The sequence below is a fragment of the Vespa mandarinia genome, chromosome 10 (genome assembly GCF_050613455.1).
Source record: "Vespa mandarinia isolate Hongniang chromosome 10, ASM5061345v1, whole genome shotgun sequence".
In the NCBI taxonomy this organism is placed as follows: Eukaryota; Metazoa; Arthropoda; class Insecta; order Hymenoptera; family Vespidae; genus Vespa; species Vespa mandarinia.
Window position 1 is genome coordinate 1,516,438 of NC_140819.1, and position 26,063 is coordinate 1,542,500.

The 26,063-nt window shown below is 33.4% G+C and overlaps 1 protein-coding gene across 4 annotated transcripts in view; it reads left to right on the forward strand.

Moving 5' to 3' along the window:
- The first annotated feature begins 124 nt into the window (after positions 1 to 124).
- Positions 125 to 26,063, forward strand: part of LOC118444802 (prominin-like protein) — a 34,226-nt gene continuing 8,287 nt past the window's right edge. Inside the window, exons 1-5 of one of the 4 annotated variants that reach the window (XM_035873440.2) lie at positions 125 to 549; positions 24,146 to 24,413; positions 24,546 to 24,898; positions 25,035 to 25,156; positions 25,251 to 25,274. In XM_035873440.2, coding sequence (XP_035729333.1) covers positions 198 to 549; positions 24,146 to 24,413; positions 24,546 to 24,898; positions 25,035 to 25,156; positions 25,251 to 25,274 — 1,119 coding nt within the window. In that variant the 5' untranslated portion in view covers positions 125 to 197. The remainder of the gene's footprint in view (positions 550 to 24,145; positions 24,414 to 24,545; positions 24,899 to 25,034; positions 25,157 to 25,250; positions 25,275 to 26,063) is intronic. The other 3 variants (XM_035873444.2, XM_035873445.2, XM_035873443.2) reach the window with 3 other exon arrangements.

Consider the following 26,063-nt stretch of genomic DNA (forward strand, 5'->3'; position numbering starts at 1 on the left):
TAAAGAAGGAAACAACGTAACTAGATGGCGCACTTTGGAACACAAACGAACGAAAGGAACAGTGGAATCGAAGCGTGGCAAAAGTAATGAAAGAAGAGGGGAGAACGTTCCGTGTTTCAGCGTTCCGCCGGTCGGCGCGAAGCGAGCGTCGAGCAGTCGGTAGCGACGCGTCCCGGGCGCAAGTCGCTTTATTAGCGATGTTTTTTGGTGTTTCTCGCGACTGTGGCCTTCGGGCGAACGCTCGTGATGCTCCTTTTCATCCCTCGTCTCGCGTTGCCGTTGGTACAACCGTCATCCTTATTCTTATAACTTCACAACGGGCTTTCTCACAGGAAAGTCTGGCTAATCGTATGAGAGTGATCAGCGAAGATCTCGATCGGCAGTTGAATGATATCATGGCCTCGCAAGCCGTCAATTATACCACCGTCAACACCACAGGACTACCCTACAACGCCACCACTAAGTTCAATCCTAAAGGAATGGGACAGCTCTACAACGTCACCAACATGTTCATCGACTTTGTTCAGAGTAAACAGGCATATCCAGAAGGTGAATCGAGTTATAATTACATACATGTTCATCCATCTCTTTCTCTGTTATTTCCTTAGTCTGCTTTCGTCCCTCTCTTTCTCTTTTTGTGTCTCGTCCTTTCCCCTTCCACCTCTTTCTCTCTCTCTCTCTCTCTTTCTCTCACTTTCTCTCTCTCTCTCTCTCTCTCTCTCTCTCTCCTTCGCGCGCACGCACGAGCACGCACATCGCCAGACAGAGCAACACTCTTCGCACGCGCATCATCTCCCTGTTTATCTTCTACTCCGTCTCCTTCCGTTTACGTGAAAAATATAGAATCTCTTTTTCCTTGAAGCTACATATGTCTTGTAAATTCAGGAAGAGTAAATGAAACACATAGGGACTCTTAGGAGAGTACGGTTACGCCCTGCGCCGCCAGGGCCGCGGGAAAATGGCCGGCAGCTTGTTGGTAAACAGATCGCTGTCAAGCAACCTTTCATAATATGATAAAAATGAAATAGTTTTTGTCTCGTACTTTGTTTTTATGTAAAACTAACATTCATTCTCAAGGATATTCCATTTCTAACGAGAAAATCGATTGATATATTTTGAACGAATTTTTATCGACGATACGAATTCATAAATTTTCCTTTGACTTCGTCGTCAATAAAATAAACAACTTGACTATTTTATTAATTGAATTCTCCTCATTTTTTCAATTAAGAACTAATGATTCTCTTTGTTCTGAGTTCTATATTCAGAGCAATCAAACTTTCATTTGATCGTTATAAATACAACGATTCCATTTGTGTAAAATATTTTTTACCATTTACATTCGTAAAAGAAATTTTGGTGTGTATGTATGTATGTATTATTATTGCTTTTGTTATTGTTATTATTATTGTTAATATCATTATCATTATACCATATCGATGATAAAAAAGAATATTATTTAGAGGTCATGCCAAACACGCCATATTTAGATATCTCGAGTATAGATTCGACCTAGCAACACGTATATACAGGTTGGGTAATCGGATAACGAATCATTGCAACGACGAGAAAAGAATAATTGAAATAATAATAAATAGGGATGTATCGACTTTCAATTGATTTCATATATGAGAATAGAAAAAACGAATGCTTTTTTCGATAAACATATATATATGTTTTATATATATATATATACATACATATATCTTTTTTTTAATTATGTAGCGTTTTAAACAAGAAATGCAAAAAAAAAAAAAGAAAGAAAAAATATCAATTCTTTTATAGTTCGTATTTTCTCTCTTTCTCTCACGCAAGAGCTTTTCTCCAATCGGAATACAGGATCCAGAAAGCTGGTACTTGATCCAGTTTCGAAAAAAACAGATATTCGCCAACTGCTTTACGCGAAATCGTATCGTTCGTCATCTCGTGACAAGCATTCACATTCTTGACGTAATACAATTTTCCAGACATATAAATCATTTCTTGATAATTACGTTACATATTTCTTATATTATACAACCGAAATACGTAATATCATCTTACGAATCTTAATTTGAAGTAATTTCGAATCGATCAATAATCATCTATGGATAATAACAGTTTTATGTCGGCTTTTCAAGACGCATTACTTTCACGCATTGGTCACCAACATATTTGCTTTCTCTCTCTTTCTCTCTCTCTCTCTCTCTCTCTCTGTCTCTCTCTCTATCTCTCTTTCTCTTCTTGTCTCTCTCTCTCTTTGTATCTTTTCTCTTTCTTCTTCTGGACAGTCAAGCCGTTAGCTCTCTTTTTTTTTCGTCTGCATCGTCGAGACAAGTGCATCAGTCTTATGGGACTCTTCGAAGGGAGAGAAAGAAAGAGAGAGAGGATTGGTTGAATGTATATACATATATACATATATACATATATACATATATACATAATACATATATATACATATATATATACTACACACACGCGTTACTTTTTCGCGCGATTCATCCGGCGGGAATCACGTGACCACAACTATATTTGCAGGACTTTTAAATATCTCTCCTTTCTTTTCTTTCTTTCTTCCTTTCTTTTTTCTTTTACATTTCTTTGCTTTTCTTTACACTTTATTTGAACTTTATTTTAAAAGTCCGTTGTGATAACTGAACACGATGTTCTCTTAGTCGGATCAACGACCTGTACGCGTGGTAGAAGCATGAGTGTAAAAAAGAAAGAGAGAATATCATGTCTCTCTCTTGTATCGTTCACGTCTAGCAGGAAGTTGATAGTGAACGACACAGTATGTTCGTCGTCATCCAGTAGAGATGTTCACAAGAGTATCTCTCTCTCTCTCTCTCTCTCTCTCTCTCTCTCTCTCTCTCTCTCTCTCTCTCTCTCTCTTTCTCTCTCTTTCTCGCTCTCGCTCTCGCTCGCTCGATCGTTCGCTTTTTTTCTCTCATAGAGATTCACAATTTTCCTGGCAATACGAATCGACTTTTCTGCTCGTCAATGAATTTATTTTCGAATGACATCCGCGCGCAAATATCAATCGGCTTCGAAATCAACGACTCGGCTCACGTCCATCGGGACTTTCTCCCGTCGAAATGGAGCACGAGTTGGATTGTTCGAGCGTTTCGATGAATGCACGCCCGATCTCTCGTCCTATGTCTGTTCCAGTGAAACGTTATTTCTCTCTTTACAATATGATTTTAATTTCAATCTTGAAGCTATAAAAACCATCCTGGTATGAAATTAAAAGATATATATATATATATCAATAAATATAGGTACATATATATATAAATACTTTTTGTTTTTATATATATATATATATATATATATATATATATACATTTTTTAAATACTTTTTTGTTTTTTTTTATACCTACATTTATTGAGTAACTGAGAGCTATATATAACGTATTTGATTTAAAACAAAACAAATATCAAATTATCATATCATTCCGAAAATGAATTAATTTTACGTGAAATAAATAAAAAAAATATGTACAAATGTTGCAAAGGATTTGTAAAATGAAATGTATTTCTTTACAAAAGCATAATTTAATTTAGATAATCGTGATATGGTTGTACGTACGTTGCTACGATCTTCCCGGAAATGCGATAAATTATAGTAGGGACAGTTAGGTTTCTCTCAAAACATGAATAGGATAGCACTTGAATCCGGTCGTGAAACTGATAACGAAGAAAGTTCAACGATAACCATCCATGTAGTTATTCTTGTTTATGTTGATCGTCTTTTCGTGCAATTTTAAGTGTAAATTATGTATATTCGTTTGTATTACTTACGAATGAAATTCTCAATTACTTTAATGACGGCAAAAACACTTTTTAATAAATTCATTCAAAGAATAAAATTTATTTTCTTTCTTTTTCTTGTTTTCTCAATTGAACGATCGTTTAAGTTTTATAGATAGTATTTTATAATTCGTATCGATGATTTCTTCTATTATACACTATCGCGATTTTTACTTATTGTTTTGTACATAATCAAAAGAAAGATCTGTAAATAAATAAGTACGACGATATATCGTGATTAGATATGCACTGATAAATGATACTTCTCCCCCTCATTCTTTCGAACACACGACGCGTAACGGCATCACTAACGGTATGGATCATCCTTAATCAGTTGACGCATCTTCTATCGTTCAATACTTCTGTTCCGTTTGATCGCGAAAATGTAAATTAATGCGAAATGATCTTTTCAAACGACGTCATTGCGGGTTTCGAATTGCGAGGATTCACATATAGAATGTTAATTAAAGATTAACGGCAAATATTCCATTAACTCTCTTTGGTTTCCTTCGTTTGCGAGCGTGCCGATGATTAAAAACGAATATCAATTATGAATTATAAATGATCTTTCATGTCTTTTAATTACTATTTGTATAATCTGTATTTAATCGTGAAATAATTTACGAAATTGTTGGACCAATTAAATTCTGGTATTTTGTAAAATGTAACCCACTGTATGTAAAGAGATATCCTGTTTCTTTTAAAATATTTCAGAAGAAAACTGTAAAAATGATATAAAAGAGTATTATTAGGAAGATCAACTTATATGAAAAATTGTGCCGATAATAAGTAAAATAACAAAGAGTAACTGAGTAAAAATTCTTGTTAATCATTAATCGTCTATAACCGAGGAAAGTAAAAATCGATAATTCATATTGCCAACGTCTAGCTGGATCGCCGATAGTAACGATATTAGCTTAAGGCCAGCGAAGCTGGTTCAATTTACGTGGATTGACGAAAAATTTATTATCTCGTCCTGTCATTCACTGCCTCTGACATGTGGCTACGAGTGAATCTGTCTGAATATCCTAGCTTTTCCTGTTGCGGCAGTTCGATTCGATTTTATTACCATTATCTACCGGAAAAGGGTGCTTTGTAGTCTCTCTCTCTCTCTCTCTCCCTCTCTACTCCTTCCCCCCCTCTCTCTTTCTTTATATTTTTCTATCTCACTCATATACACACTAACTTAAACTCACTTTTTTCACAGACGTTCGGTCGTCGATGAATAATGCTTACTACCTGTAGATATGTATAACTCGTCGTTCACTTGATCGATTTTCGACTCTCACACAAAAAACGTAAATTCAGCCTTCTCTCTCTTTCTCTCTCTCTCTCTCTCTCTCTCTCTCTCTCTCTCTCTCTCTTTCTTTCTGTCTTTTTCTTTCTTTTTCTTTATTCTATGAAGATACGAAGAAGATAAAAAGAATGAGAAAAAGATAAAAGCTACCTCGAGTGTCCTCGTGCAATCGTTCGTCCTTTTCACAGGAATCACGCGCATTCTCTACTCGTGCCGAACAGATTTGTCTCCGTTCTTTGTCCTCTCTGAGCGCGTTCACCTTAATTAGAGTCGATCAATCGTCACGGAAATAGCTATACACGTCGGTCCTTACTCCTAGTTATTTAATTAATCTGATTGAACGAGATCTTCCGATTCAATATTGATAAAATACAGTCGATTGATGATCATAAAATTTCATTTGAATTATCAAGACATACTTTTTCGTTTTCGTAATCATGTTTATGATTATAAGACGTGAAAGAAATTCAAAACTGTGTCAAGGAAACTTGAGATTGAAAAGATATTCTTTCATTACAAAGTATCTTTCTTTATTTCCATTAGATAAAATTCGTTGTATTTATCCGACATTTTCTCTTTCGTTTATTAAGGATTATAGAATTCTCTTTATAAAATTCATCGTACGTGTTGAATATCTTCGATATTCATGGCAAATGCGTTTGATAAAAGGAGATACGTGACACAGTGTAAAAGAAAGAATTGATTAAAGAGAAATAGCTAGAGACAAAGAGATTCTTATTTATTGGCACGAAATGATCGTCTTTTCCCTCGTTCTTCGTTGAATCTTCGATAAAAAAACTGATAAGGAAAAGAATAAAGAAAAAGAGAGAAAAAGAGAGAGAGAAAGAAAGTACCGATCTCCGTTTATCTCTTCCAGTGTCGTTAAACTTACTAGCTACTACTCGATAAATGGAAAGGAAATAACTGTTCGATATACATAAAACGAAAGGTGATAAGTAGTAGTATTCTATATCTATTTATCTATGTATAGTTTAGTTTTTTTTATATATCTTATATATATCAAATAACGAGTTGTTGACAATAAAGTCGTTTTTGAATCCAAAAATCGAACAAAATCGAAAATTTATCTATTCTAAACAAATATTTACGGTTAACGAGTTTACCATGTGTACTTTATTTAAGCAGATGCCGCAGAATATTTTTTCTGTTTCTTTTTTTTTCCTATTGATACGTACATCAAAATCAATCGGATATATACATATGGCGGCTCGTCATCGCATGCACGTCGTACATATGGCATGAGTAAGAGTCAATTGCATACTTTAATTTTCACCTCTCCTCCCTTACCCCCCACTCTGTCTCGGTCTTGCTTCCACCCTCACTCAATTATATAGGGAATCGTATGCGTGAACTTCGCGAAGAAAGTCTCCACGTTCGAACGAGAACGTTCGTTATAAATTAGAAATCGAAATCGTATTGCACTGGTTATGCAAAACCATTCTTGAATTATTTTCTTAGCAATTTGCTTTGTTCAACGTTCTTCCTACATACTGTTAGTAAAATAAAAATATTTTCATTGTGGACATTTAAACTCACCGTATAGTTAGATTATTTTTCAAGATAAAGATTTGACCATTTCCGAATTGATATATAGTGATACATGTTTATATACGAAATAGTAGTAAAAGAGATTAGGATGTGGTCAGAATCAAGGTTGTTAAGTAAAAAAATAAAAGAACTTTAATATGTAAAAATCTTATGTGTTCTATTATTTTACAATATTTGCTCTATGTGATACTATGTAGAATTATAATGAAAAATGTTATGAAATGAATGATAATGAGAACAATTAAAAAAAGAAAGAAAAATACAGAAATATATTTTTATTATTTCCAGCCAATTTAGTAAGATGATTCTAATCAATTGTATGACTTATGTACTGATTTATGATTAGTAAACTAAGAGCACATGTTGAATATCATTCGATAGGAATCCACAAAATTAAATATAGATAAAAAAATACGAACAAAAAGGCACAGATAATGATTTTTCTTTTATGATATCTTGCGATCCAATGTTCTATATTAATACAACGTAATTTTATCTTTTAGTACGATCATAATGCGAATAGTAAATATACATGATATGAATCAACCTGCATATCGTCGCAATTCTGTTGTGCACAATGATTAATCAAAAGACAGGAAAAATCCAAAAGAACGTTTTATATTTCCTAATTCGCATATATTTATCTTATATGTATTTAAAATCTAAATCGCTTTATCGCAAATGAAATAAAATTCTTTAATAGTTGTACGTGTTAACGATGAGATTAAGCAAATAAAAGATTTCCTATATCGGGACTTTTATTGAAATTCATAAAACGATAGCAGGTTTAGGGAGTTTTGAGTAAATTGAAAATTTGATAGGATGGTAATAATTCTCGATACAATGACAATATACGTTAATAAATATGAGATAAAGAGTAGTCTATATTTTTTTTATTTTTCTTATATTTATATAAATTTTTATTTGACATTCGTCATCGATCCCTATCATATTAAACTGAAAGAAAAAGAAGAGGGAAAAAATAGCCTACTCATCTTAAAAAAAAAAGGGAGGTGGCTCATGATCTCAATTCTAATACGAGTTACTAATACGTGTTGTCCTCGAGACGATACTTCCTTCATCTCTCTTCCTTTCTTCCCTTCGTCTCTGTCTTTCTCTCTTTCTCTCTCTTTCTCTCTCTCTCTTTCTTTTTTCTCTCTCTTTCTCTTCATTGCTCTTTCTAGAGCATCGAGCCGATTAACCATGTCCGATCAATTCGTGCTGATTTCGGTGTTCTACTTATGCGTTTAATTAAAATTTGCTCGGGGTCATGTTCGACATTCTACTTCGGAAATACTTCGATTATAAATTCTCTTGTTGCGCCTTCGATTCGAAGTTTCATATCTTAGAAAACCACAGAGATCGACGATTTTAACGATTTCAAGAACCTTACTATAATTTGACATCAAAATATAGGTATAGGGAAAATAAATAAGTTGTATTCAGTTAATTAATTCACTTTTACTGATTTAGTACAGTTTCTGAATTATAATTGAACGGAAATTAGAATAGTTATCTGCCGAAATGTCAAATAACATTTCTGAATATTATTATTATTATTGACATTTCTAACAATAAATCGATTTGCACATCAATGGTTGTTATTCACATTATTTAAGATATGTGATAAAATGATATTGGTTGCAAAATTATTCATCGTACAGAGTATGAATAATTGCATTATTGTTCGCGTGAAATTTTTTGAATGACGCATACGAAGAGAACGAATAGACAAAAAAATATTTCCTTTGGCGAACGTAACGAAGTAATATCGTGATAACAAAGAGAGACGTTAATGAGGCAGACGTTCTCGTTTCGAAAACTTTGTCCAGAATTTCAGAGCAAAAAATGAGAAAAGAGAAGGGAAAACGGCTTTTTCGAAAGGACTCATGACATTTCACGTCCATCCAAATTTAATTTCTATGCAGCGGACGGAAATACGTACCGAATTTCCATGTAAATTGTCCACGAATTATGCGTATCTAGATCAATATATATGTATTTTTGGATATATTCTATATATATATATATATATATATATATATATATATATATATATATATGTACACACGCACACATATACATAGAATTTGAATAGAACATCTAAAAATTATAACCGCTCGTACATACATATATATAATTGCATAAACAATTTTCGAGCTATTTTTTCTTCTCTTTTTTCTCTTTTTTTCCTTTGCTTAAATATTTTTATTCATAGACCTTCCTCATAGGCCTTCTTACTTCGCAGTTTCCTTTTTACTCAATCTTTTACATTTACTCACGTCGAAGTGGACGAACACGAACGAGCAAAGTTCGCTGGCGCGGCAAACACTTTGAATTTCCAAGTGTCGTCATCGTCGAACGGGACTTACCAACGCGGCGACGAGTCTTTCTACGGTCCAGCGAGTTTTAACGGCGTTAACAAAGACTGAAGCTTTATTCCCGACGTCGATGAGGTATCCTCGTGGTCGTCCGAGCGCGAGACAACGTCAACCATTAATATTACTATGCTTACCGAAAGCGAATAGCGCGAATCGAATGAATAATTCATTCTTTCCTTTACCTATTATTTTCATTAAGAACATTACATATATATTGATTTCACACTTGTTATATCGTAAAAATTATATTCTTATGTATCCTAAAATTCATATCTTGCAAAATTTTCTCTTTTTCTCTTATATTCTCCTCATTCTTTCTTTTTTTGTTCTTTTTTTTTTTCATTCACTTCTTCATTCATTCATTTATCTCTTTCGGTCAAACCACGATCGCAATTTAGATACATACGATTCCTAATTAAGATCCTAATCGGGCTTGATAGAAAGATAGCCGATTGGGCGGAGACCTTAGTGAATACTTCTATCTGTAATCTCGTTCGCTTCTCGCGCCCACGAGATTCCGCAATCGACGAAGGAAATATCTTTTCTCTCTGTCCCCTCTTTCTCTATTTCTCTCTCTTATCGGTCATCTAATTCTTCGTGCTTTTGCGAATTTTATCTTTTGATCCTTTTCTATGTTGATATAAAAGAATGTTTTACCTCTTATCCGTACAGATTTTTGATTTTTGATTAATGTGAAATTTATTTCGGTTAAAAATTAAATGGATAGCTTTGGATAAATTAATGAATCGTGAAAAAAAGGATGAGTATATCTAATGTTTTCTTAATAAGAGTTATGAACGAATGATTTTGTTTATTCTTTTATCACGAGAAAAGTTATATGTTCATGACTCATCTCATAAAAAATTCATGCTTTTTACGATAAATATCAGATAATTAAAATTAATAATAGCTGGATGATCATCCGATATCTCGTATTAACATGGAAAGCTTGTGAAATTCGATTCGACTTTGATGTGGAAGAAATATGCCACCCGGTGTGTAAAGTTCGTCATAAGATACCCAGAGCACCGTTTAAACGCGAATGCTCGCGAAGCTGGGACACGTTTTCGCTTTATGACGCTTAATCGTCGCTTAAGCAGCGCGTTGAACTTCCAGTTTCCAAGTACGTATGTGTGTATCTCGAGACAAGGATATCGTGTGCGCGTGCGCATGCGCATCTACAATACATATGTATATAACATGTCGAAGTGGTTTCGTGCATCGTATGCATTGGCACGTACGGTATACGAACGTGCGTGTACTTAAACATTTGTATGTGTTTGTACGTAACTACACAAGAAAAACGGGACTCGCTTTCAGGATGAGAGCAGTCAAAGGTCTGGCATACTTGGTATCTCGCTTGGTTTCGTGATAACGTCAAACCTCGTATATTTCCTTGTGTTAACATTACGATTAAAAAAGTATAACTAGTCCGATGTTTAAACTTAATTAAATTGGAACTTGTGTGTTCATTGTGTTGATTTATACGTTGAGAATAATATTCTAAAGAAATTATTCGATTTAAAAACAATTGAAAATTGTATTTAGATGAATATCTTGGAGATAAATGCGCTGAAGTGTAATACGGATAGAAGTTGAATATCCGGTGAAATTCGTTTTTCTTTTTTCTTTTTTCTTTTTTCTTTTTTCTTTTTTTTTTTGTTTTTGTTTTTGTTTGTTTTATTTACAAGACGTACAATTAATCATCCACTTCTTTCTATGCTTCTCGACAGCACACTCAATGACGATTGCAAAAGGATCACAAGTTTTACGAAGTTTTCTTTACGACTCAACGCGAGAAGTGACTTCGTGATTGCTTCTTCGGTAGAACCCGATCTTCCACCGAGGAAGAATGTCGTACAAGGCGAGTTCTCGTAAAAACTAGTACCTGTTCTCGTAAGCATCTCAAGAACCGGATTTTCATTGGCACACCCTATATAAGGACACGTTTACGCACAATTATACGAGAAAAGTACTCCTTTCGAAATATGTATGTATATCTGCCCCATCGAATGAATTTTCTATATCGCCATCTTGCAAAAGCATATAAAACAATGTTAATAAAAGAATATTGACATATGCGATATCGAAGGATAGATGCGAATATTCTAGGTATTGAGAGCACTGCATTTCGAAAGCAGAAAGTGCAGTACATCGTGTTTGGTAAAAAATTATAAAAGAACAGTAAAAGCGAAAATATACGTTTGTATGCCGTATTTCGGTGAACTTTTTGATGAATTTGTTTGACGTTCTAGCTATGTTTGATGCGGCTATGGACTCGTATCCGATATTACTCATTTTTCAAGTATAACTATGCGAACGATGTTTCCGAGAGAAATTTCAATTAAATTTTTACTCCGCGTCCATTGTTCATCGAACCCAATAGCGATGCAATTAATATGCATTTTTCTAGTTAGATATTTTTCTGCTACTGTTAATAATTTAAAAAACAAAAAAAAATAACATATAATATTTATATATGAAACTTTGAAATTCATACTTTCCTTACAAATTATCAATGCAAGAGAAAGAGCATGAAGATTGGCATATCGGACGCCATTTTTTATTCAATTAATTTTTTTCACGAAAGAAATCATAATTTGATTTTTCTATCTCTCACTCTCTTCCCCATTTTCTCTTTTTCTTTTTTTTATTTTTTTGTTTAAAGCGAAATAATACATTCTACCTATACATATTCAGTTTTTATTTCCAATTTTATTTGTTTTTTCTTCCTTTTTTGAATATATCCATCACATACTTTTCTCTGTAATTCCGTAACTATAGAAACTCTCTCAACCATGAACTCCTTTCAATTTGATTCGAAACCATCTTTTGTAAAGCGAACTGCATTTAACTCGTTCAAAAATGCGTTCCTTTTGTGCCACAACTCTTGGATAAATTACCGTGAAAATTCTTCGATAAAAAAGAAAGGCTTCTCCCGCAAAAGAAATAGTCTTTATAAAATGGAACCTTTTACCAAAGTGTTTACACACACACACATGCACGTACACATGTAGATATATATGCATATGGTTAATTCAATAAAACAAAGTTTTTCTTTTCTACCATGAAAACAGCTTTTTTTCTTTTGTCGTAGGAAAACTCTTTCTAAGTGATTTAAAAAAATTTATACTATTTTCAAATGAAAATGTATGAAATGCAAATTAATATTTTCATTAATCTAAAAAAAATTAATTTTAACGATAGAATTACAATTTGTTTAATCTTTTTACTTATGTAATAGTCATTGTTCAAAAAATTTAATTATGTATAAATTATTCTCATATTTCTTCAAATTTATAACACAAGTTCGTTTCGTTCTTCTATATCTTTCATTAGTTGCCTTTTTTCATCTCTAGCTTATCTCTTATACACCCACGAGAAAATATCTCATATAAGAGAAAGAGGAAAGGTAAAGAATAACGAAAGAAGGGAATTAGAACGCTCGTAAGTTCAAAGAATGAAACTTCCACTCTCCGACGGAATGATAACCCAACAATTAAAAAAAGAACTAAAAAAAGCAATCCCAGCGATATATCGTGAAAAAATTTTAATTAGATTTTTTTCGTTCGATGATAAAACCAGTATAATTAAATGTATGTGTGCGTGTGTAATATATATATATATATATATATATATATATATATATATATATATATTCATACGTTCGTAAATAAAAACGATGTCTCTAGAGCGAAAATTTACAGAACGTATCGACGATGTTCGTTGTACTACATCGCTCTAATTATATTGTTCACTTGCAATCGTCATCGACCGTATAAACGATGAAAGTCTCGTAAATAATAAACTTTGAAATAACTTGCTTGCAATACATGATCCCGATTTAAGTAGAGCTCATCAAGGAAGGATTCAGATCATTAAACAACTGAAGTAAAATTACATTCGAAGAAAATCTAATTTCCAGATAAAGAATTATCATTATTTATGTTCTTTTCGATCGTCGCAAAAATCACATTTAGAAACGTACTAAAATCGCCTAACTTATTTTTTTTTTGTAGCAATAAAAAGAAGAAAAGAAAAAAAGCATAAGAAATATAAAACGAAATGTTCCTGCAACGCCATTCTCAATTCCTTTTCGTCTTTTCTCGTCAAAAGTGTAGGTACCGAACGAAGTTTCTTGTCGATTTATTGTCGACTTTATTGGCCCGTAAAGTATGCCATCGAGGAACGTTCACTTGAAGAGATGATTTTTGCGAGAAAAGAGAATAAAAGGTAGAAAAGGTAAATCGGATAAGGTAGTTTCTCAGGACTCACTGTGGGTTGCTTAAACTTTAGAATTTTGTGGTGCTGTGACAGATTACTGAGAATATCGATCTAGACTATATAGACATGTACTATATAGATATGTACACAGAAGTATATAAGAACATTTTTAACAGAAATAGGAAGAGGTAAACAAAGATAGTCGCAATAAATTACTCGGTTAAGCGGCGACGATATACGATGGCGTTTGAAAACTAGAGAGGGTCGTCCTGAAAAGCAAGAAGAAGTTTGCTCGATGAGTCCTCGGCTTTCCTGGGGCAGGTCAAACGAACGAAGCGTTATAGAGGAATACGAATGAATAGTAAGAGGAGAAGTGGAAAGGGGTGCATACGAAGTTTAGAGGGGTCGCGACGTTTGGTTCTACGCAAACCATACGTACGTACATCTAGTAAGTGTGTTCTTCTCTTTCATCTAACCCTCCTAACGGCCTTTGACGATCTACGGATAAGACAAATATTTGCTCTGCTGGATAAATAGTTGATGACTACGAGTACGTATGTATGTATATTTGTATAGACGTACTCAGCTAAAGCTCGAAACATTTTGATTAATAACGGTTGAAAATTTTCTTTCTTTTTTATCACCTGCCTTTTGTCTCCTTTTCTCTTTTTCGTATGAACGCCAATAGTTCTGAAAATTGGGGTTATTGAAATAGATAGGCTTAATAGTGATTCTTCTTTATTTTCTTTCTTTCCTCCTCCTCTCTTTCTCTCTCTCTCTCTCTCTCTTTCTCTCTCTCTCTTCTCTCTTCTCTCTTCTCTCTTCTCTCTTCTCTCTTCTCTCTTTCTCTAAAAGATTAAGCTTTCAAAGATTATTAGTAAAATGGCTTACCTTCTTCATTGGAGATGCTGAGATGATTCGATTTTTTTTTTTTTTTTTTTTAAATATTTCACAAGTAAAATGAATTTTTTCTTTCCACTTTATAATCTTTCCTTTCGAAAATCGTAGTAAAACTTCTGTAAACTCTGATGAACGTTACCGGCTGCATATGACGGCTTCCCGTAGATCTTTCGTATGCTGTACGTGCTCACGCGACGACAGGAAATAAAGGGAACACTCTTTGCATGCTCGTACGCGTCGTAGCATGAAGATAAGCGAAAGAGACACCTCGAGATCCATTATGGGGCTGACGCAACAAAAATTCACCAAAGAAGAAAAAAGAATGTCTGAATCCCTGTAATGAACATCGGAATATTCAGAATCTACATAGATATCTGAATTCTTTAGTTTGTGCGATAAGATAGAGATCTTTATTTCCATATGACAGATGACTAATGTAAAAATCATTCTCAAACTTATTAATAGAAAAAGCCCACAGTTTGATTTATCATTGATGTCAACATTATTTGTCATTTTTTTTTTTTCGTCGGAATTCTATCAATAGAAATGTACATTTAATCTTTTCGAAAGAACTCAGATTACTGTTTTACGAGCTAACACCATGTATAGAAATCATCGTATTTGGAGCACTCTGTACTTGTACGTGGTCACGTGACTACGGATCGATTCTCAGCGGCCAATTTCGGTGATACTAGTCGATGAAATACTTACACATATCCTCTATATCGCTACTGATAGAGCAACATTCGTTGACTTTTTATCGGAAATAAGTCAATAATTCATTTTCCATTTCCGTTTTATCTATCTCCGAGTATATGTGTATCTATCTATACACATACATACATGCACATACACACACACACTTTTATATGGTCAGAAATCGAGGATTGAAAATCGTCAGACATTTTCTTCGTTTTATAGCTTCAAGCGAATCACGTTCTATTCGTCGCACTTACACTTGTCAGGTCCAATTAAACGCTGTAGCTAATCCCGCATACCGATCGAACGAACGAACGTGTCATCGTCGTCGTGTTGTTCCATAAATACAATACAATGCATATTGAAATCAATGTTATTCGAGAACATAACAGTTGGCCATATAGGTATTCGATAACACTTTATGAAATAGATCAACTTCTTTTAGATTAATAGATAGAACGAAGTGTTCCGGATAAATATAGAATATTGTTTCTAAGATATAAATAATTAAATAGATATATACGAATCAGGCCAACGAAGAAATGGACAAAGAAATAAGAATTTTATGTCGTAAGAAGCCCCTTCGTAACTTCGCCCTATCTTTCGACGCACACGTCGTAACGGTGTGTAGGTTAGGTCGGGTCAGTTCTTAACACGGCAATTAAGGCTGCAGAATAGTATAATGCATATTTATGCACCAGCCGTGCGAACGTTCCGATGAACATTCTACACACCTGCCACCACCTTTCTCTCTCTCTCTCTCTCTCTCTCTCTCTCTCTCATTCCCTCTTCTGTTTTCTTCATTTGTTTTTGCAGAGATTCCTTTTAAGATCTCTCTTTAGCATGTGAAGAATTTTAAGTATCATGCTTCCGGCGTATTTGTACTGTTAATTTAAAGAACGATTTATCAGTGTCTATTTTGAGAAAAAAAAATATTAATTATCTGACGATGTCGAACTTGAAAGTATTCAAACAAGAAATTTCGATGTAACTTGGAACATTCGCTAAACAGGAAAGAGACATGAAGAATCAATAAAAGTTCATCGATTTAGGGTACTGTCACTTTTAGGTAAGGTCTAAGACGTTCGAAAGTTTGTTCGAACGTAAAAGTATCGGGGGTGGTTAAGTTGGAAGGAAAGGCGATACGAAAGAAGCAAAAGCAAACGAAGCAGAGGAAAGAAGAAAGTTGAGAAAGAAAGACCAGATTGAAGAGGGTGACATGGTGTAGCTGAGGATTAGTAGAGTTTGATGTGTTCCCGGACAGTTTCGTCGGCGTTGCTGCAGCAACGATAACACCATTTTAACGAGCGCAAACTCTTCGTGTACGTGTGCATTCACTTCTTTGTGTATTCTTGCTGCAGGTGCAGTAACCAGTCTAAACCATCATCCGTTGGCACTCTGCCCTTGGCTAAGGGAAGCACAGAGATCGGGTAAAAGCGAGGAGAATGAGTTAGGACTGTCGAAGTGGTTGGTGGGGTTGAACCAGAGAGGGAAAATGTAATCGTAGCCATGCGACCGGGATCCGTTTTCCTTCAGAAGCCTTCTAGCCGAAATTCTTTTGTTTTCTACCCTTACAAGTATATACGTATATATACATATATACATATATATACGTATAGATATACATATATATATATATATATATATATATATATATATATATCAACATGTTCTTTTTTCTTATATTATCTTGCATTCTTCCTGACATTTTTCTTTCCTTGACGGGAACTTCATATTGAGATATGTTCGATATGGGAAATGCATGGAAAAGCATCTCGTAGAATTCTTTTCCCTTTCCTTTCTCTTTCTAAGATCAAATATACTTCTTCGTTTCACATCCACAATGACTATGTTTGTTATAGGATCGATTTTTTGAAAATGTGAATTTATTATTACAATACAATAGCATATTCTGTTGTAAGTCGGCATGAAATTAATAGGAAAATAGAATCTCAAATTTTTTAGATTTTTTTTTTTTTTTTTTTTCTTTTTTTTTTTTTTTTTTTTTTTTTTCTTTTAGTAAGTGATCTTTAATTTTGTACATATGTTGCCAATTATTTCTTTGGTTAATTTAAACGATATTCTAACCTCAGTTCATATCATTATTACGCCATCAATTTTTAATCAGATCAAAAACGAAAATAGAAAAACAGAGAGAGAGAAAGAAATCTTCGATAAAATGGTAAGTTTCTTAGACTTGTGCCAACCACCGAAAAGAAACTCAGGAAGAGTCAATTAATACTAAAGTACCAATTAGATCAGTCAACGTTCTTCTTCTTTACTCTTCTTTCTTCTTTTTCTTCTTTGCCAACGTGCTAAAAATGGCCATCATTACAATTGAACGCGACTTACTAAACACCTTAAATATCATCATTGAACTTTTACCGTAACTTCAATATTTTTCACACTTTAACTGACACAATCTATTTTTAAAGCATCCCCCGTGATAACAATAGTGCATACCTCAAATATCATCGATCTTAAATAAAAAATGCACTGTATGTAAATATATTATCCAACGTATTTTTATTACCTTTTGAAATGTAAAATATAAAATTTCATTCGTTTTGCAGATTATAAAATATCGTACATTGTTAATTAATATTCAAACGAAAGTTAAGCGTGAAGAAATAAATTTGATTTTATTTATAAAATAATCGGTACGTAGCCAGATTCATATTGAATTTATCAGAAAATTCAGGCGTGAGAGTAATTTTTGATTAACCTCGCAGAAGATATTTCGAATAAAACGAAAACGAGCAACCGTAAAAGAAAGAGGGAAGGGGAGGGAGAGAGAGAGAGAGAGAGAGAAAGAGAGAGAGAAGAAAAAAGAAAAAAGATCATAGTAGCATTCGTGCTTCTGCATAAAGCAACGAAACTAGGCACACGTGTTACCAACTGGTTTTCAAGTGCTGACCACATGTAACGACCTTCCCTCTTTCTCACCCACTTCTTTCTCCTTTTATTTCATTTTGCTTCTCTCTTTCTCTTTTTTATCGCCTCTACTACTTTTATTCCGACACACAGTCAATTCCTAGACTTTGCTACCTCTCTCGTTAGAAGTTCTTTTGTGTGCCCTTCGTATATGGTATTTCCGGACCACAAGCGTTTTAATGGCGTGAAACCGTTCAGTAGATTTAAGAAAATGTATTATAAAATTTCAAAAATGTTTAATGAAAATCCTTCTAATTTCTATTGAAACATTACTTATTATCAGCCGTATTATTTAGTATTTTCATCCTTTGCCAAGTAAATCGCGATATTTCGATATAATCTCTCATCATATGAAGCATCGAAAGAATGAAATGAATGATACGTTGCTGTATTATTCCCCAACTCGCACTTCCTTTCTTCTCATTCATTTATTTTCCAGCTTTTTAATCTGGCATTAGAAGGAATTCCATGATATTGAAACAAGTCATTGATTTCTCGAGAATGCCGTTAGTCTTATGATTCATTCGGTATCTCGAATCACGAATGATTTCATCATGGCGAAAAATGAATATTGCTTATATAAGAGAAAAACTTTATAAGAGAGATGCCAATAAAATGGAAGTGAACGTTAGATTTCATTCGACCTTGATGAATACATCATATTCGTATTCTATATAAAAAAAAAAAGGAAAAAAAGCGAAAAGAAAAAATTTCTTTCATTTTTCCCTCTATATATAAATATAAGTATATATAAATATTTTCGTTCACTCGTTACGTAAATTAACGCTACAATTACTTAGTGTAACGCGGATAATCATCACGTAGGAAGCGGTAATGACTTTCTAAGAGGCTATATATGTAAGCACGAAGGACAAACGGTGACGGGGAACCGAAGTACGACGATGACGATATTATAGCCAACGAGAATGACCTCGCACAGTGATTTTTCCACGGCCAATTCCTTGTTCCGTGCCATGGAGAAAGCTGAATTTTATTCGTATTTAATACGAAGCAATGATATAGCGATTACATAAAATCAAATTAAAAAACCGAAGTATCATAGCAATACATTTTTCTTGTCTATTAGTTAGTAAAATGTTGCAATTATCGTTGTAATTTCTATCGTTGATTACGATGAATAAAGGGATTGCGATTGTTCACGAAATTTTGAGAATATCTAGTCGGAAATATGATTAGAAAATATTGATACAATAAATGATTACTGATCAACATCATAGTTGTCGAAAAAATGATCGTATGACCTGATAGATCGAACATTATTATCATCATTATTATTATCAAGGAAGGAAAAGAGAATGATATTTGATCGTTTTCAAACCAGAAGATCAGGTCACGTATTTCGAGCAGTATAATTCCGTTGTATCCACTGTCCAAGATGAAAAAGAAGACACAAGTATCTTATAATAGCTCCGAAGAGTTCAGGTTTTAGCTTCCGTCGTTGTACATGAGATACGAGCTAAGAAGAAAAATAAAAGGAGGACTCTATCGTACGCGTCCCTGGAAGCCAGGAGAATGCAGGGAAGTGCTACAAGTATCGCATATATTCGCACAAGCGCGATAAATCTAGACGATAAGGTTACTTACATATCGTTTTACACTTTACGAATACCTTTAAACTAACGCTCTATCATAAGCTGCTTTTACTTGAATTACTTATAGCACAGTTGTTGATCTCTTTACGACGAATTTCAAATTTGTCTGTCGTTAAAGGTATCATTGCTTCAAAAATTTTTACAATCCTTATCGTAGAAATAATTCGTTTATTTTATATATCAATTTTACAAGATACACGCATGTTCGTAAATATCTGCATACGTAAATATATGTAGAAAAAGTCTCCTCTTAAATGTAGATTACGAGTAACGGATCGTCATACAATTAACTCGTTACATTAACACCATCATTCATTGACTTTACTAGGAGCTCATCATAACTCTCCTGTTCTCTTCTTTTGTGCTCCCAAACTCAATGTTTCTTCATGATGAAAAAGAAAAGAGAAAAAGAAAGATTAAAGAAAGAGGTGAAAGAATGCAGGAGGACGAACGGAGTCTGGCTGTTCTGTGTTTTTTAACTTGGAAAAAGGGCGAAGTACTTTGTTCTCAAAAATAATGAGATGTGTGACTGTGAGAGAGTAAAAGAGATAGAAAGACGAAAGTGGACGAAGTAACATCAGCGTAAGAAGGACAAAAGATATATATATATATATATATATATATATATATATATATAGAGAGAGAGAGAGAGAGAGAGAGAGAGAGAGAGAGAATGAAAGGGACAGTTAAAGGGGATTCCAGACCATCGAATATTCTCTAGCAAGACGAGCGAGTTTTCCTTATTTTTCGACGCGTATAAAAGAATGTATTTTTAAAAATCGATATTTTTAGAAATACATTCTTTATATAACTTCAATTTAACATACAATTTGTTCTTTGATAGAGTACGGTCATAAAAAATGCGTTTATAATATTGAATATCAAAGTTTGTATTGATACTCTCATTTAATATAAAATTTTAATAGATATTTGAAGGAGAAAGATTAAGTTCGTTTAAATCGATCAACAAATGATAATTCTTTTACGGAAATAATTGATTTGATCCGTAAGCGACCATAATTAAAATTCATAAAAATTTTAACGTATAATCGGTAAACGTTCCTAAATATATATGCGTCATTTTTGATGGACAATATCAATAATATTAATTATTTTAATTTAGAATCCCTATTAAACGTCAACAGTTTTGTAACCGAATAATAAAATTTTTCTCTCTCTCTCTCTCTCTCTCTCTCTCTCTCTCTCTTTCTTTCAAAATAATTTAAAAAAAAAATAATAAGACAGTCGAATAAAGCAGATTGAGACCCAATCCAAATCTGTCGATGTATCAATATTTGCCGTCTCGAAAAGCTAATGGATTTCTTCATTAATATAATAATAGCGGAAGCTACCGTACGGATGGAAAATTCCGATAATAGGGCAAAGTGACTTCGAGAACAGATTTTAAATCCCATCGACGATCGCTTTCTAACCTTTAACCTTACAAAATCGATTATTATTATTATTATTATTAATATTATTATTATTATTATTATTAATATTATTATTATTATTATTATTATTATTATTATTATTATTATTATTATTATTATTATTATTATTATTATTATTATTATCTAACTTGTTTTCGAGTTCATGCTTTCCGTTCTAGAGCTACGATCTTAATAATGGTCTTAATAATTCATCGATTTGAAAATATTAAATCTTTTTTTGATTATTCTATTTTTCTCTTCCTAGAAGTTTTCTTCGTAGAAGTTCTCTCTTATTATTCTTATTATATCTTAGTAAATATAAAATGTGTATTAATAGTAACAAAGATAATAATATTAATAACACTAGTAACACAGAATTGAAGAAAAGAAAAGAAAAATAAGTCACTAGAATAAGAATAAGATAAATAGAGAGAGAAGCGGGGAGGAGGGAGGGAGGGAAGAATTTAGGAGGAACGTCAGAAAGGAGATGAAATGACGTTAGATGTGGCCATGGAAGTGGTTAAAAGACCACGACCTAAACCCATGGTTAGGAACATTAGCATAACCGTCGAGGTCAATGACTTTCAAGAAATCGATCGAGAGCTCTCACATGAAAACGACGACGACGACGATGGTGGAGACCCTCGTTGCATACTTGCAACAACTAATCGTCAGAATTTTCTGATGGTACTGGATTATAATTTTAAAACATCAACGCCAACTGAACGGTCAGATGTTCTGTTCGTTTCTTATTTCAGGATTTCTCTACAAACACGGAGAATATAAAACTAGATTGTTGCGAGTTTCTAATATTTAAAAACATTTCAGTTTGCACTACCTTCCACCTGAGATTGCGGCTTTCCTGGTCTCGCTTTTGAATTTTCCAAAAGTTCACCACGCCAGGAGCAACTTAAAGATTAACCAAAATAGAAATGATTTATTTCCTGCTCTACTCGCAACAACGTCAACGTGAATAACGTTTCCTTCCTGGTGGTTTCTTATAATTTTATTTCATAAATAAAAGAACGAGCAAACTGTAATAGAAGGCCAAGCATATGATAAATCACTTGGTAGAAAGAATAATTTGTAGTGTTTCTTTTTGCAATCATTATTTTTCGAGATAAAAACTAATGATTAATTCTTTATCGTTAATCGTAATGAATATTTAAATAAGTGTAAACCTATGCATTTATTTATTAAGTTCAATAGCGAATAATAATGAAGCTTAAAGAGAAAATGTTCAATGAAAATGATCTATTTCGTTTTACGGGAAAAAAAAGAGAAAGAAAGAGAGAGAGACTCCATTATCTTCCCGAGTCGTTTTTCACAAAATGGGTTAGATTTATCGTGCTGTCCTATCGAATTGCGATGTCCTAGTTTCTCGAAAATCATGACGGAGCGAGCTTAAATTTTCTCCCTAGCCACTTCTGCGCTATTTAAACGGAACAAGGAAAACTTAATCGTGGGATTAATCAACGAATAAAACGAATTTATAGGAACGATCGATTTATTCGCTGTATTTACACAAATTAATCTTTCTAAAAAAAGATTTTCCTTTAATTTCGATCAATTTTTTTTTCTTTTTTCTTTTTTCTTTTTTTTTCTTTTTTTTTTTTCTTTTTTCTTTTTTATTTACTCCCTGTCATAAATCTAGGATAAAAAAGATTAAATAAGATATCAAAGATAAGCGGCACGTGCGCGTAGTAGAAGCATAAAGAATAACATTTATTGCACTATAAAACAAGAACTTCCCATGTATTAGTTGAAAATTCAATTGCTCATTTATTACTAACATTAAAATCATGATTTTCTACATAAAAAGCTACTTTATAGAGATACTGTGATCTACCTACACTTCCGCCCTCACATCTCTCTCTCTTTCTCTCTTTCTCTGTTTCTCTCTCTCTCTCTCTCTCTCTCTCTCTCTCTCTCTCTCTATCTCTGTCTCTGTCTCTGTCTCTGTTTCTCTGTTTCTCTCTCTCTCTCTCTCTCTCTCTCTCTCTCTCTCTCTCTCTCTCTCTCTCTCTCTCTCTCTCTCTCTCTCTCTCTCTCTCTATCTCTGTCTCTGTCTCTGTTTCTCTGTTTCTCTCTCTCTCTCTTTCTCTTTTGGGATGTACCTCACAATGAGTATTTTCCTGCATGCAGTGCTCTCCCCTATTTTATTTATAAATACATACACACATATATATATACAAACACCAGCTAGTAATAGTCATTGCCATGTCAGACTATACGTATACCTACTCTCTGTTCCTTCTCGTTGACTATTAACGTTCACTATCGTTAACTAGCAATGCCCTCGAAACGTGGCTCTCTGTACCACGTTTCGTAGTACTTGATTGACAGTGGCCTCCGCTTTGAATCGAATAACTCTTCTGGCAGTGCTCGTATTCACTGTTCAAAAGGAGCACGTTCCGCGGTTCGACGATTAAGCCAATTGCAAAAACTACAATCGATCAAGAGTCTGCACGAAAATGTCGAACATTTCGTGCACGAAGTCGATGTATTATTTGTATATGTATTATTTACGTTGTTCAAAGGGAAAAAAGAAAGCAATAGTTGAGAAAGCATTGAGAAAACGATCGATATAAATTATAAGCTGTAATAATTACGAACGATTATCGATAAATCGATTAAAATGTTATCGGTATTACCATCTCATTAATATCAATATTTATTGTCTCTATTATATCAACATTTTGTAAATTATAGAAAAAAATTTTCAATAAATTTGAGTTTAATCCCTCTGTGTCCCGCCTTTACAATGAATGAGCAACGTTGACCTATTTTCCTGAATTAGTGCTGCCAGGATATAAATTTCTCGACTTCGTCTCAGTTGTTTTCCAACCCTTCTGCATTTCGATATTTTCTCTCTCTCTCTCTCTCTCTCTCTCTCTCTCTCTCTTTCTCTTTCTCTATTTCTCTATTTCCCTCTCTTTCTCTATTTCTTTATTTCCCTCTCTTCCAACCGTGGCCCACATTAGGAACGTGCCCTCGTTTCCTTATCCTCTCGATGTGGAAAAAGACAGAGTATTTGATGCCAAATGTAAAATGTGCTTTGATGACACATATATCCCTTTCTTATTCTCTAATCCACCACATTTCCGCGTTCTCTTTAAAATACTCCTAAAATATTTTACAAGATACTTAACAATTTTTTATATAAGATATCGAAACATTTTAATTGACGATTTTTTGAATACTTTATAATTTTTCAAAACACTATTTCGAATTTATTTATCCGCAAAGATTCTTGTTAAATAATAATATAAGCTGTAAATAATAATATAAGTGCCTGTATCGTAGGAATGATTACCGTAATATCCAACACTCCAGTCTTCGTGGATCCTTGGCACCAGTGGAAGATAATAGTGGCCCATTATGGTGGTTTAGCCGGTCTCGCTTTGATTGGAGTCCTCCTCGCAGCCATTCTTCCTTGCATCGGTCTTTTTTTTTGCTGCTGCAGATGTGCTGGACATTGTGGAGCTAGGAGTCAGCCGTTCGATAAAAAACACGATCATTGTAGAAAAATTATGCTTAGCATCATCCTCATTGGGGTAGCCACTATTATTCTGTGAGTTCTCGTTCGTTCATTTTTTATTTTGTTACCCCTTACTTTTTAAAAGAAGCATATTGTTTTATTTTTCTTTTCTTTTCCGATATAGATATTCGTAATCTGAAGATCTTTTTTTTCACGAATTTACAGATTCGGCGTTGTTTGCGCATTCGTAACAAATGAGTACATGCAAGATGGTACCAAGGAGCTTCCTAGCAATGTTAAAACTAATTTAAAGGATGTTAGGCTTTATTTGGCTACCACCAAGCGTGAAATTAACACCGTTTTGAAAACTAATTACGGTGAACTCGAAATCACGTTGAACAATATTTTGCAAGCGAGCGGCAGAATAGTGACCGAGCAATTAGCCGAGTATTCTCACGCGGTTTCCTTGACGAATTTGAACGATATCGTGATCGGTTTGGAATCAATCAGGGAGGAATTACGTTCTATGAATAGAATAACGCAAGACTTGAGAATGAACGCTAGTCAATTAGACATCGGTACGTATTCATTTTACTTTTACTTTTCCTTCCAAATCCTTTATTTCGAATAAGCTAAGATATAATTCCTATCTTTTCCTTTTGTCTTCTATTTTTCTTTTCGCTCGTTTTTTTTGTTCTCCTTTCATTCTTGCAGTTGTGCGCGGTGTCAAGAACAATCTGCTTTATACGCTTCGCGATTGTACGAGCCACAACTGCAAACAGATATTGCACGACTACAAGGTGAACCAAATGTCGGTCCAAATAGAGTTCGACAAGGTACGTATCTTTTCTTTTATGCATCGCTTTTAATGAGCTTCTAACGAGCTTCTAATTCATTTTCTGATAAACATTCTTTCGCTTTTACATGCAGTACATGGACCGATACTTCCCAAAGGTATGACTGGATAGCATGAATCACAAAAATTATTTTATATTTCTTTCATTTTCTTTCTTTAGTTAGCTATAATTGAGTTAGATAATATGGAAAATATAAGAGATCTTAGATGTACAGAAAGTAATAGGCTCATTATGAGATTCTATATCATATCTTTTGTTCGCTTTACTTTTTATGCTACTTGTAATGATTAATGATTTAGAAAGAAAAAGAAAGTAAAAAACAAACAAAAAACAAAAGAAAACACGAGAGTAAGAGAATTTTCGTCGAGTAAGTAACAAAAATCGATAAATGATTTTTTAAACACACGTATAGGTAGTTCCTGCTTTTACAAATTGATTCGTTCCAATCATTCTTTCATAAATAGAAAATTTGTAAAGAAGGAATTAGCTGTATATCATGATATTATTTTGTAAACTTATGTAATATGCTTCTTTTGAGTACCTACAGTCTTTCTATCAAAATCGATCATGTTCGATTACAAATACTGTCTGCAATTACTGTCTGTGCGCATCGTAGGCCAATGGAACTGATAATTATATCCTTTTGTTTTAATATAGTCAAAATGAGTGGCATATTTGAGACAAAACACTTAAGTATCTATTAATAGTAAATATATTATTATTATTGAACGCAGGATAGCTATTTAACTTATTAAAAATAAAGAATTGGATAGTTGATAATTTTTTGTTCCTTTTTTTCCAATTTGATATAAAAATATCTATTTACGTTTATATTAAAACAAAGTTGAGAGAAAAAACGAAATCAATGATAAAATTATAAAATATT